Genomic DNA, 12,454 nt, shown 5'->3' on the forward strand with positions numbered 1-12,454 from the left:
TATCGTGTTGTCTTGTCGCGGATGTCGTCGTCTCCTGCTGCAGGACTGTACCAGAACCTTCACGGGTCCTCCTCTCACACCGTGGCTCTCATGAATCCAGGCCGTTCATTGGACAGCCCCTGCATTGGATTCTTGGCCGCGCTCCCCTCTTGTTCGAGGCCTGGCAAGTCAGAACTCAGAACCGAACACATCTGCATGCGACCAGTCCCTGGAACATTATTGGCAACCTGACCGCCATTCTGATCAGGACTTTTAGGATGCTTTCTCCTGTGCCTTGCGGAGTAATCGGGTCAACTTCAGCCTTTCAACCTCGCTCTCCCACATGACGTGCGGTAGTGGATCCCACACGGTGACGGAAGGGACAAAAGGCGCGTCGTGCGCCTGGACAACCGGTCTGGTCGCAGCCGCGCCAATGAAGCAGTGTTGGAGAGGATAATACTTCAGACAGCACAGCAACTTTGAATGATACAGAAGACACTTCATTCTTACAGGAGAGTCCTGCTCTGCCATTGAGTCGTGGGGAAGTTCCCCTCATTTTCGATCGACAGGAGATCATCACAGCTTTGCCGACGCTCTCACCGCCTTTCGTGATAGAGACTTCTTGCTATCTTGCGAGCCGTCCTGATAATGCACCCGTTACTTGCCTAAGGTAATCAATCAATCAATTGTCCACGCATCATCTCCCTCTTCGCCCGATTGGAGCCCGATAACCCCATCTCAACTCTCCAGAAGATTCTCCAAACTCCCCTCCAGGATATCCAATCACAACCAGCTCGTGCTCGGAATTGCCCACGTACCTTACGATGTTGGTCATAGACACGCCATCCGCAAGTCTCCTTCGCAGCCGGTGTTTGGCGGGGCACGATAAATGGTGGATTGGTGGGGCAATTTCCCACTCTCAACCGTCAACCAGAACGACTGCCGAGTCCCTATATATGTAGACTCCTCGTCCCGCCCGCTTCCTCTCTCTTCTCTCTTTCATCAACATCACTTTGGCAGAAAAAGCATCAATCCAATCCCTTCACACCTCTTCGTTCACCACCTCCCTCTCCAACCCCACAACTAACCTAGTAGGTCGCACTTTCGAGTGTGATCGCACCAGTCGTCAAGACGTTTTCCAATCTCCTCAACTCGTAAGTCGTGTGCGTTCCGCCGTGCTGTCTCTCCTCACCTTTCTCAACAGCTCGCACCATCCGTTCGCTGGAGCCCGTTGCTCTTCCGCTGCAGGGGCATCGGACTCTCCGTTTAGCAAGTAAACGTATCCATCCTCACCGAAACTAAATCACCGCCTTCACGCTCTATCAGCCCACCCCGAATACTCTCTGATAAAGATGGCTCCCCACGCGGACGTCGGAGCGGGCTCCTCGAACGGACATGGTTCAATCAATGCGGCGAACAAGGATCTCTTCACTGTCAGCTCTCCCAACGTCACCTACACCGAAAACGAGATCAGGTCTCGGTACACTTACCGTACCACCTCGGTCGAACAATCACCGGACGGAAAGTATGTGGCTACTCCCAAGGAGACCGTCTACGACTTCAAGGTTGATCGCAAGGTTCCAAAGACTGGTGTGATGCTCGTCGGGTGGGGTGGAAACAATGGTTCCACGGTCACTGCCGGTATCATTGCTAACCGTCGCGGCCTTGTCTGGGACACTCGCGAGGGACCGCGCGCTGCTAACTACTATGGTTCGGTCGTCATGGGATCTACGATGAAGCTTGGAACAGATGCAAAGACTGCCAAGGATGTCAACATCCCCTTCCATGATGTCTTGCCTATGGTCCACCCTAATGACTTGGTCATTGGTGGTTGGGACATCAGCAGCATGAACTTGGCTGACGCAATGGACCGGGCTGCCGTTCTCGAACCCACTCTTAAGGCACAGGTTAAGAAGGAGATGGCCGAGATGGTTCCTCTTCCCAGTATCTACTACCCCGATTTCATTGCCGCTAACCAGGAGGATCGTGCCGATAACGTGATCAAGGGCAGCAAGGCCTGTCCCGAGCATGTTGAGCAGATCCGCAAGGATGTTCGGTAAGCAGCAACCTTGAAATATCCTGATTGCCGTAGGCTCATATATATTACTAGCGAATTCAAGGCGAAGAATGCATTGGACAAAGTTATTGTTCTATGGACTGCCAACACCGAGCGTTTCGCTGACCTCATTCCCGGCGTCAATGACACCGCTGACAACCTCCTCAAGGCTATCGAGAATGGTCACGAGGAGGTCGCGCCATCCACCGTGTTTGCTGTCGCCTGTATTCTGGAAGGCGTTCCATTCATCAACGGATCTCCCCAGAACACCTTTGTTCCAGGTGCCATTGACCTTGCCGAGAAGCACAATGCGTTCATTGGTGGTGATGACTTCAAGTCTGGCCAAACCAAGATGAAGTCCGCCCTCGTTGACTTCTTGATCAACGCTGGTATCCGGCTCACTTCCATTGCCAGCTACAACCACCTCGGAAACAATGATGGAAAGAACCTGAGTTCCCAGAAGCAGTTCCGTTCCAAGGAGATTTCCAAGTCGAACGTTGTCGACGACATGGTCGAAGCCAACACTGTTCTCTACAAGAAAGGCGAACACCCTGATCACACCGTTGTCATTAAGTACATGCCAGCTGTTGGTGACAACAAGCGTGCTTTGGATGAGTACTATGCTGAGATCTTCCTCGGTGGCCATCAGACCATCTCGTGAGCCCTCCGCCTTCTCTCAAATTAAGTACGATACTAACAAGCACGCGCAGCATCTTCAACGTCTGCGAGGACTCTCTTCTTGCTTCCCCACTAATCATCGATCTCGTTGTCATTGCGGAGATGATGTCTCGTATCCAGTGGAAGGCTCAATCCGCCGACGGTGTTGCTACCAAGGACTTCAAGAACTTCCACAGTGTTCTCAGCGTTCTCAGCTACATGCTCAAAGCTCCTTTGACTCCTCCTGGAACGCCAGTCGTCAACGCCCTTGCTAAGCAGCGAAGTGCTTTGACCAACATCTTCCGTGCCTGTGTTGGTCTCGAGCCAGAGAATGACATGACCTTGGAGCACAAACTATTTTAGCTCTACTGATTTCCAGCTGGTGTGTGATGGAGAGGTAGTTTAGATTGCCTCGTGGGCCTTTCAACCTCAGGTTCTACAACATGGCGATCAGTGTCATGCATTCTTTCATTAGACACATATAGCAAATAGAAGTGCAATTGCTCTTCTGAATAGTTTTCCGTTACTTTTGAAATGTGACTTTTATGTGCACCGCCATTGCTGCTCCTCTCATGCGAGGTTTGAAGTTGAAATGTGTGATGGGTGTTTCTGTATTAGTCCAAAACTACCTAGCGCAGGAGTGTTCCCACGTGTCTCGCCCAAAGCAGTTTCAACGTCTCTCAGAACCATCATACATGCGCTGTAAGGTAGTCCCTCATTAAAACCATTTCTCCTTTTCCAGCTGGTGCATCTCGCGTTACAATGGCACCAACACAGGCGTATCCGTCGATACAGGCTTTTTACAAGAGGGAAGTTCCCACGTCAGCGGGGTCCGCTGCACCTCCAGAGCCTCCCAGACAAGGCGATGGCTTCACGGAAGGCGAATTGGCAGATGCGCTTGACCCATTGAACCGGAAGTGGGATCCTGAACGAGAGTACGAAGAATCAGGAATTGCAGAACTAGTCCCAGGCCCAAAAGCCGTCACCTTCGTCGGGAGAGTCGTGAACGTGAGCACCGTTTGGGGCCGCAGCCAAAAGCAACCGAAAGCTGCGGGCTGGCACTACTTGATATTGAAAGATGATTTTGCTGCTATTTCAGTCTGATGTTTGACCTACAGCTGACATCCATCGAGGCTAACTCCCTCGCAGATCAAACTGTACTTCTCTCGCAAGGAGTACCCTCTCAAGCTCGGCCAGCTTCTTACTATCTGGACAGTCTTCATATCTGATGCATCGAAGACCGACACAACGGTGATACCTTCAGTACTTATCTACGCCAACTTGTTCCCAGGCCGCGTCACTTCCGACCATATCATGATTCACACAAACAGCAGCACAGACGAGATATGCCGCGCACCGCTTGACTATCACAAAGACCGAGCTCTCCCCGGTCTCATGACACTCGACAGCTATATCAGAAGTGGCCACGATGGCGTCGCCGGAGTGAAGATCCTCGTCTGCATCAAGAGCATCGGTGCACGGAAACGAATCACGACAAAAAAAGGAGCTGAGCGAGACCTAGCAGAAATCATCCTCTTTGATCACACATCAGAAGCGCGATGTACGCTCTGGGGTGAACTCATCGATTCTGCGAAAGACTGGCAGCCTGGAAAGACGATTCTCTTGATCTCGAATCCCGGGTATCGAGTAGGATACTCGGGGAAAGGAAACATCGGCATCCAACACTCGACAATGATCGATATCAATCCCGAGTTTCCTGATGCGCACTGGTTGAAGAAGTACGCAGCAGGATTGACCAAGAAGGAAAGCCTGTGTTTGGAGTTCCCCGAAGATGTCTGGGATATTGAGGCTGCGGAACATGGGATTTATAGGAATTTGTATACGCTTGCTGAAATTGATGAATGGTTTGTTCGACTTGCAAATTTGAGCTAACTCTGATTATTCTTCTGCTAATAGTTACAGGGTACGCTCGGAGCCGCGCCAGGTCTTCACAGGCTATATTAATGTCACTATCATGGAGATGTCTCTCGTGCTCCATCATCGCCGCAACATGCTCATGTGCACAGAATGGTATCTACCCCCCCCCCCCCCCCCAAAAAAGACCCAACTAACCGCCTCTTCTTCCACCCCTCCAGCTGCGGCATCCCCATCTACGCCAACACGCTCCACACCACCTGCCTTAACTGCTCAAAACCCCTCACTCTCTCCCTAAACCCAAAAATCATCGGCACGCTCCTCGACGAAACCGGCAGCATCGCAGCCGGGAAACTGCTCTGGAGTGCTCGCGCCTGGGAACAGCTGCTTGGCCGCACGCCAGCCCAGCTCTCAGACATGAAGGGCGAGGAGATCCGGGCGCTGGAGCAGCGCATGGGCTTTTTGCGCATGCATTTGGTGTTTGGATGGGCGGAGAGCGTGGGAAGATTGGCGGTTTTGGGGATGTGTATGTGAGTGAGTTGTCTGGCTGGGGCGTGATTATATGCTTTTGGGGGAGTTTTGCTAGGTAGGTAGGGATTCCGTCATAAGATAAGTTTTCTTTTTGCTATATATTCCTCGCATACCCACCTATATAACGTCTCTTCATTCATCCATTCATCCCGCCTAACTACCTCCCTAGAACATCAAACCCATACCTCCTTCTTTTCCCAACCCAACCAACCTACCTACCTACCTAACAAGCCCAATCTCCAACCCATACTAACGCAAGATATACAATTCTCGATCTTTCGAATATCCATACACACACTCAAAGAACAACTTATTAAGCGCCTCTATATAAGCAGGCTATAGACAGTTGGATTGAGCAGAGACTCTGGTGGGATGTTTTTGGAAATGCGGATTTTGCTTTGGGATAAGATAAGGGTGTTTATTTATTTATGTACGGTAAGGTAGGGTAGGTAGGTAGGGTACCTGGATCTACTGTAAATTTAGAGAGAGAGGGGGGGGGGAGGGTTGATGAGAAATGAAAGTTTGCGTATGGCGTAACGAAACGTAACGAGCTTGATATATTTAGTCCCCTTTTTTTCAGAAACGGTTTCCCTTATTATTTATTGCTATCTGATTTGATTTCCAGAGTATTGGTCATATCTGTAGACTGGACGGGAGCATTGGTGCTCTAATTTCAACTTGTTGAACAGTTTCTCTCATTAATTCATAGCAAGCATATATACTATACAACCCCGAACCTAACCATAACCACAAAAAAATTATCCATGAAAACTCCAGAAAACCCCCCCCCTAAACAAATAAATCTAAGCCATTGCAGCAGTAGGCACCCTCTGTCCACGCTCCAAGTTTCGTCCCGTTCCAGTCTTCTTCCCAGCGCCTGGTCTAGCCAAGGTGTATTTGGCGAATGCACGTGCAAGAGCTTTCTTACAACTGACTTTCTGACTTCCAACGAATGAGTCGATGGTGACGGCGATAGCTCGATCGACGTCCTGAGATGAAACGTAATCTGAGAGACGCATGCGGCAGAATCCTTCACTGATTCGCATTATGGCTTCTAGATGACGGATCTAGTTGTATGTTAGACGGCTAGGATAATAAGGGGAAGAAGGGAAGGGAAGCTTACGGTAATGGGGTAGGCACCAGTAGCTAGTGACTCTCTCCTCATATCAGCGAAGAGTTTCGAAACCTTCTCCTCGTCGATGTTGTAAAGTTTGGGCTCGCATCTCTCTCTCGCATAGAGGATGTACTTTCGGAGTAATTCCTGTGGGATTTGGCCTTCTGCCTGCTCTTCCCGCGTATCTTCTTCAACCTCCATCGAGTCTTGACCTCCTTCAAGAGTTCCCGGATGTGATTTTCCATGGGAACTGACGACGAATCTCGCAAGCCTTTCATCTTCAGCTGGATCAACAGTATCGCGGACAACACAAAGAATATCGAAACGTGACAGAATTGGCTCCGTAAGCTCGACATTTTGGGAGAAAGGAATTGTCGAATTGTAGCGACCGCCGATTGGGTTAGCTGCTGCGATGATACCACAACGAGCTTGCAAGGTGGTGACAATTCCAGCCTTAGAAATAGAAATTGTCTGTTGCTCCATGGCTTCATGAATGGAGGTACGATCCTGGTCATTCATCTTGTCAAACTCGTCGATCAGGCAAGTACCCCTATCTGCAAGAACCAATGCGCCGCCTTCCAGAGTCCACTCGCTTGTCAGAGGATCTTTCCGGACACTAGCTGTCAAACCAACAGCACTGGCTCCTTGACCAGTAGCAAAGACTGCACGATGTGCGGTTTTCTCAACATATTTGAGAACCTGCGATTTTGCTGTCCCGGGGTCACCAAGAAGAAGCACATTAATATCCCCACGGATATGAAGCTTGCCCTTCCTCTCCTTGGCAACACCGCCAAACAACGACAGAGCAACGGCAGTCTTGATATCAGTATGGCCGTAAATGCTAGGGGCAATTGATTGAATGATCTTGTCAACAATTTGAGGGTCCTTGGAGAGAGCTCGAATCTGATGCTCATCGGCCTCGGTCAGCCTGAAACCTGCGAGCTGATCATGAGATTTGACGACGTTATTGGCCTCGAGTATTGTGGCAAATACCGGGAAACCATTTCGATTGTTGAGTTGAGCGTCATAGTTGTTGCGGTAGACTCCTGTGACCTCAATTTCCTCTCCTGGCTTTGCTTTGTCAATCAAATCCCATAGGAGAATGACCTCGCGGTGACGCGGGAGACGACCAGCAGGGACTGTGCCCGGAGATTCCTGAAGAGTGAGCTTTTGGTAGTTCCGGTAGACTGTTTTTTCGGAGTTGAGATTGAACGGTCCACGAGACTGGCAGTTCTGGCAATAGGAGATCTTAACCTCCACATTAGACTCCTGCTGGAAGGGTCCAAGCCTGGTATTGCATTTGGCGCAATCAAACATCACATACTTCAACTGAGGGAAAACCCCACTTCGTCGGGTGACAACTCCACTGACACGCACTAAGCAGTTCAAATGGGTTTGACGCAATTGGCGAAGGGTGTAGTGAACTGGCAAGTCTGAAATACGGACGTGGATCTCTGAGTGGATTCGCTCATATTCAGGGTAATGGAGTAGGGTGACATCCATCGCAACCTCGTCGAACAGTTTGAGCATCTCTCCAGGAGCATTTGCTAAGAAGTAGGCCAAGATAGCCTTAGAAGACGAGAGGTGATCGTATGAAACCTCTAGGGATTCCGCGTTCATCATACCGAGGGACTTAATACGATTTCCGTATACCGAGTCACCATGCTCGTCGGTATATTCGGTCAAGAAAGCTTTAAACTCGCGTTTGATGGTTCTCTGGACGGCGTGTTGAGAAACCCATTCGACCAAGCTGGATGCTTTTACATCTTGCAACGTCTCAAGAGAGAGTTCTTCTTCCATGATATCTTCCATCACATCATCCTCTTCATCCTCGTCATAATGGTGACGCTTGGGTCTGTGTCGTCCAGTTGTGAGTTGGGCTAGGTCTCCTTCATCGTCGTCGTTGAGGAAAGCATTTGCTCCCATGCGTCGTTGACGAGCCAGTTCACGATCGCGTTTATTCAAGCGGGATTCAAGCCCTCTTCTAGTCGCAAGATCAAGCGCCTCATATTCGCCTTCATCATCGATATCCCTCTCGGAGTATCGGTCATCGTCACGGGCCTGGTAGTCACGTTCGAAGTTATTGCCGAATAGGTCGATCCCATCCTCGTCTTCTGCCATTTCGTCGGCATCGTCAATATCAAGAGCAATCTCAGCATCATCTTCTATAATATCATCGTCGTCATCACCGCCATGCTGAATTGGATAGGCAGGAGGAGAGGATCGAATGTCGCCAGCTGGGCTTGATACACCAAGACCAGAAGGGATATCGTCCTCGGGTTCTCTGGAACGCTTGCGTCGATTCCGATTTGCCGTTCCACGGTTTGCAGAAGACATATGGGGTCGCAAGGGGGAACTGTTGAAAATCTATCAGCTTCGATTCAGGGGGACTCCAAGGAAAGGGGAAAGGGGAAACTGTATGCCGATGTACGAACCTCATGGTGATTCACGAGTATGTTTAACAATTCCGAGAAGAAGTAACTGTATTCGAATATGTCGTAAGAATCAGGTGCGCAAGGTCGGTGGTGACGTTGGTGGTAGGTAGGGCGGTGGTGGTATTGGGTTGTATACACGTTGTAAACGAAAGACGAGAAAGTGGGCGCGTAAAGATGTCGCGAAAAGTCGCGGTCAATGCGTGTTTAGGCTAAACTCAATTTAGCCGACGCGTTAAGTGGTTTCTGCCTCAAGGCTGCCCCAGATCGAACGTAACCAACCCGCGTCTTGCGCGACCAACTTCCCTATATCTGACCCTACTTTCTGTCATATCCACGCATTCTCTTAATTAGCCAGAGCATCATGGATACTACGCCAGTTCATGACGCTGGCGCCGGTGAACTTCCCAGCGGCCAGACTAATGGCAAGTCGCGAACCCAGAGTTTCTCCCAAAAGTCGGATGATTCGCATACAGCAGCTGAGTATGTTTCTACGGATTGCTTCATCTAGACTTTCCATGAGAGTACGAGATATAGCACAGCGCTCACATCTCCCTAGGTTTCTTGATAACCAACTCCGACTCGAGGCTGATGCGCGCGAAGCTCTACCATATGTAAGGAGCGGTCATTATCCAGTTGCGACTGCAAGACTAATCACATACAGAGCATCGATAACTGCACAAAGCCCCTAGGACCTCTTCGTCAGATAGTCTTTGCTTGCTTGACATGCAATCCCCCACCCGCTAATCCCACCGACCCGTACACACCTGCCGGCGTTTGCTATTCTTGCTCGATACAATGCCATGGCGAGCACACTTTGGCGGAGCTCTTCAACAAGAGGAACTTTACCTGCGACTGCGGAACGACTCGTCTACCGTCAACCTCCCCGTGTACTCTGCGCATAAATCCAGAAACAAACACACAGGGTGGTGTGCATTCTGAAACTCCAGACCCCAACAACAAATACAATCAAAACTTCCAGAACCGCTTCTGTGGCTGTGAATGTGATTATGATCCGGAACAGCAGAAAGGGACAATGTTTCAATGTTTAGGATTAGGCACAGCTGAAAATGGTGGATGTGGAGAGGATTGGTGGCACCCCGGATGTGTTGTTGGTCTGGGTCCAGACTGGTTCGAGACCTCGAGTAAAAAGGGCACGCCAAAGGAAGTGAAGAATGAAGGGCTTTTGGAACCAATTACAGAAGTCGCCGAGGCTGCTGAGGATGAAGCAAAGTCAACTACGAAGGAGGATGTACAAGTCAACGGATCAACCGAGGCAGGTGAGCCCGCCGAGACAGCAGAGCCCAATGAAGAGGACGAAGAGGATGAAGACGACGACCCACCGATGCCACCGGGGTTTCCACCTGAGGACGACTTTGACGGCTTTATCTGTTACAAGTGTGTGGATGCAAATCCTTGGATCAAGCGATATGCTGGTGCACCCGGCTTCTTGGGCCCAGTGTTCAGACGAAGCGCAGCTCCATCTCCCGAGGAGGCCATTTCGTCCGATCTATCAAATGGCAAAAAGCGCAAATTAGAAGATGAAGAGCCGGATCTTTCTCCTGTGAAGCGACTGAAGGACGACGCATCTGTCGATGGGGCTGCTTCTACTGAGTTGCCTGGCACAGCAAACAATACCACGAACTCCTCAGATGCGGCAGACAAACCCTGCAAAGTGAAAACACTGCCACCAGCGCCTGTTGGTCAGATTTCACTTTTCTTCAAATCTGATTTCCGAGACCATCTATGCCGCTGCTCTGACTGTTTCCCTAATCTGGCCAAGCATCCCTATCTGCTGGAGGAAGAAGAGACCTACGAACCGCCCCTTTCCGAAAACGGCGATGAAGCCGGAGGCAGTACTATTGGAAGCGGTAGTATTTATGAGCGTGGTGAGAGTGCCCTCAAAAACATTGATCGTGTTAAAGCCATTGAGGGGGTGATGGCATACAATCACTTGAAGGACAAACTCAAGCCATTCTTCCAGCAATTCGCAGAGAGTGGTAAGGCGATCAGCGCAGAAGATATCAAGGCGTATTTTGCGAAGATGAGAGGTGATGAGCAGGCTATCCAGGAAGCGGGTGAGGGTGCCAAAAGTGCAGATAATAGGACAGAGCAGAGTGGACATTGATTGGAACTCTGCAGGGTGCTTGTAGGATATGTTTATGGAGTATGGGCGGAGGAACAGGGCCACGGCATGGCACTTGCGGTATATCAATATGGAAATGGCACCGGGTGCTATAATTGAATGAATAATGAGTCAAGTGCCTGTGAGGCCTTATAATATCCTTAAGTTCTTATTGACTTCGCCTCACCAAAGTGTCACTTTTGTAGGCAATCCTATAGCCTATGGGTTGGGGACTGCCACTGTCTGGATGTCTGTCTGGTCCTTTGAAGTTTTGAAATTGAGAACTCATTGTCCTATTACGTCCGCTTGCTACTAGTCTCAAGAGCGCCAGAAGAGAAGATATTATATGCAAAGAGGTGAACAGAGTTGCACTGAGCTAAGTAGTGGAAATCCAAGTGAAGTTAGAAATACAGAGGTGCAACGAAACTTAGGTGAACAGGGTTGCTGCGACGACATGTTAGTGAAGAGTAGACATTATGACGTAAACAGCTGTGTAGATGTGCAACAAAAGAGCAGAATAAAGGAGGGCAGCCTGGGTGCCTAGTGAGGGAGGTCGAAGAGAACGTAGATGTACAACGAAATTTGGGTAAAAAGGAGGGTTGCTGTGGTTACCTACTAGTGAAGAGTAGATGCCCTGATGTAAATAGACGTGTAGATGTGCAACAAAAAATAAATAAGGGGTATTCGGTAGCAGAGTGAAGCTTGAGCGAGCGTAAATGTGCAGCGAAAGAGTAGGGAGGTAAGTAGGTAGCGAAAGGGGGAGCTCGGGGTTTAAGCGAGAACAGAAAGGGGGACAAGTCAAGAGTAGAAATATAAGTGTGAACTTATGTGCACATGTACAATGGAAATGCTTTAGTAAAGCTTATACAAACTAGTAAACCACCTTACAATATATAAGCCCCCTTGAATTCTCTTTCCTAACCTTCCTCCCTACAAAATCATCTCAGTCTTCCTGATTGTCATAGTTTAGAAGATGGCATACCTTAGCCCCCCAACTTTCAATTACGGACTCTATCTCACACATTTATCTTATCTTGGTTAATGAGGGTGAATATCACGTGCGTTGTTGTCAAATTCCCGTGACCTTGTCATTGTGACTCTCGCACGTGACAATGAAGCACGTGCTTTCACAATGACGATGTTAGGTAGGAGTGAATGATGGCTGAATGTCCAGAATAATGAGAGTCACTTAATGGGGTAGGAATAAAGAAAGGGAAAAGCAGGCAAGGTGTGCACCTCATGTGCTGACAGTTTCCTAGTGTAGAGGAGAAAACTAGAGAGAGGGGAGGGGGGTTTATATACACAGGTACCTTACCAGGTAGGAGGTATAAATCTATGTTCTGAACACAATTATTTATTTACATTAGTTATCATAGAAAACAGAGTAATTGAAAACTCGAAGGTAGGTAGGAGGTATAAATCTCTGTTCTAAACACAATTATTTACATTAGTTATCATAGAAAATAGAGTAATTGAAAACTTGAAGGCGAGTCGGAGGGGCTTCTTCTTCCTTTTCTCTACCTTTGGTGCCCTTCGTATCGTAAGGTAAACGCATGATATCACGAGCTGCTGGTCGACTCCGTATGTGGGACCTTGGTGGAGACTGGAGGGGACAGTGGAGACTGGAGTACTTCAATCCCGAAGATTTACCGGCCCTACCGTGACTTTTAACCCGGAGATCTACC

At 49.2% G+C, this 12,454-nt stretch overlaps 4 protein-coding genes across 4 annotated transcripts; 3 read left to right on the top strand and 1 right to left on the bottom strand.

The window, feature by feature from the left end:
* Nucleotides 1-1,331: 1,331 nt before the first annotated feature.
* M430DRAFT_99994 (hypothetical protein) lies at nucleotides 1,332-3,055 on the top strand (the record flags this gene model as incomplete). The annotated part of the gene is made up of 3 exons (XM_024870240.1): nucleotides 1,332-2,035; nucleotides 2,090-2,692; nucleotides 2,746-3,055. 3 exons carry the CDS (start codon nucleotides 1,332-1,334, stop codon nucleotides 3,053-3,055), a joined length of 1,617 nt encoding a protein of 538 aa, XP_024721830.1.
* Nucleotides 3,056-3,454: 399 nt separating this feature from the next.
* M430DRAFT_66249 (hypothetical protein) lies at nucleotides 3,455-5,556 on the top strand (the record flags this gene model as incomplete). Its single annotated transcript, XM_024869217.1, has 6 exons — nucleotides 3,455-3,513; nucleotides 3,550-3,790; nucleotides 3,842-4,557; nucleotides 4,616-4,723; nucleotides 4,789-5,153; nucleotides 5,268-5,556. The coding sequence occupies 5 exons, from the start codon at nucleotides 3,455-3,457 to the stop codon at nucleotides 5,099-5,101; spliced, it is 1,437 nt and encodes a 478-aa protein (XP_024721831.1). The 3' UTR covers nucleotides 5,102-5,153; nucleotides 5,268-5,556.
* Nucleotides 5,557-5,901: 345 nt separating this feature from the next.
* On the bottom strand, nucleotides 5,902-8,549 carry M430DRAFT_101050 (hypothetical protein; the record flags this gene model as incomplete). Its single annotated transcript, XM_024860674.1, has 2 exons — nucleotides 5,902-6,165; nucleotides 6,222-8,549. The coding sequence occupies 2 exons, from the start codon at nucleotides 8,547-8,549 to the stop codon at nucleotides 5,902-5,904; spliced, it is 2,592 nt and encodes an 863-aa protein (XP_024721832.1).
* A 459-nt stretch (nucleotides 8,550-9,008) lies between these two features.
* Nucleotides 9,009-10,772, top strand: M430DRAFT_18712 (hypothetical protein; the record flags this gene model as incomplete). The annotated part of the gene is made up of 3 exons (XM_024863932.1): nucleotides 9,009-9,127; nucleotides 9,204-9,258; nucleotides 9,309-10,772. 3 exons carry the CDS (start codon nucleotides 9,009-9,011, stop codon nucleotides 10,770-10,772), a joined length of 1,638 nt encoding a protein of 545 aa, XP_024721833.1.
* Between the last annotated feature and the right edge of the window lie 1,682 nt (nucleotides 10,773-12,454).

This window comes from Amorphotheca resinae (genome assembly GCF_003019875.1).
Source record: "Amorphotheca resinae ATCC 22711 unplaced genomic scaffold M430scaffold_5, whole genome shotgun sequence".
In the NCBI taxonomy this organism is placed as follows: Eukaryota; Fungi; Ascomycota; class Leotiomycetes; order Helotiales; family Amorphothecaceae; genus Amorphotheca; species Amorphotheca resinae.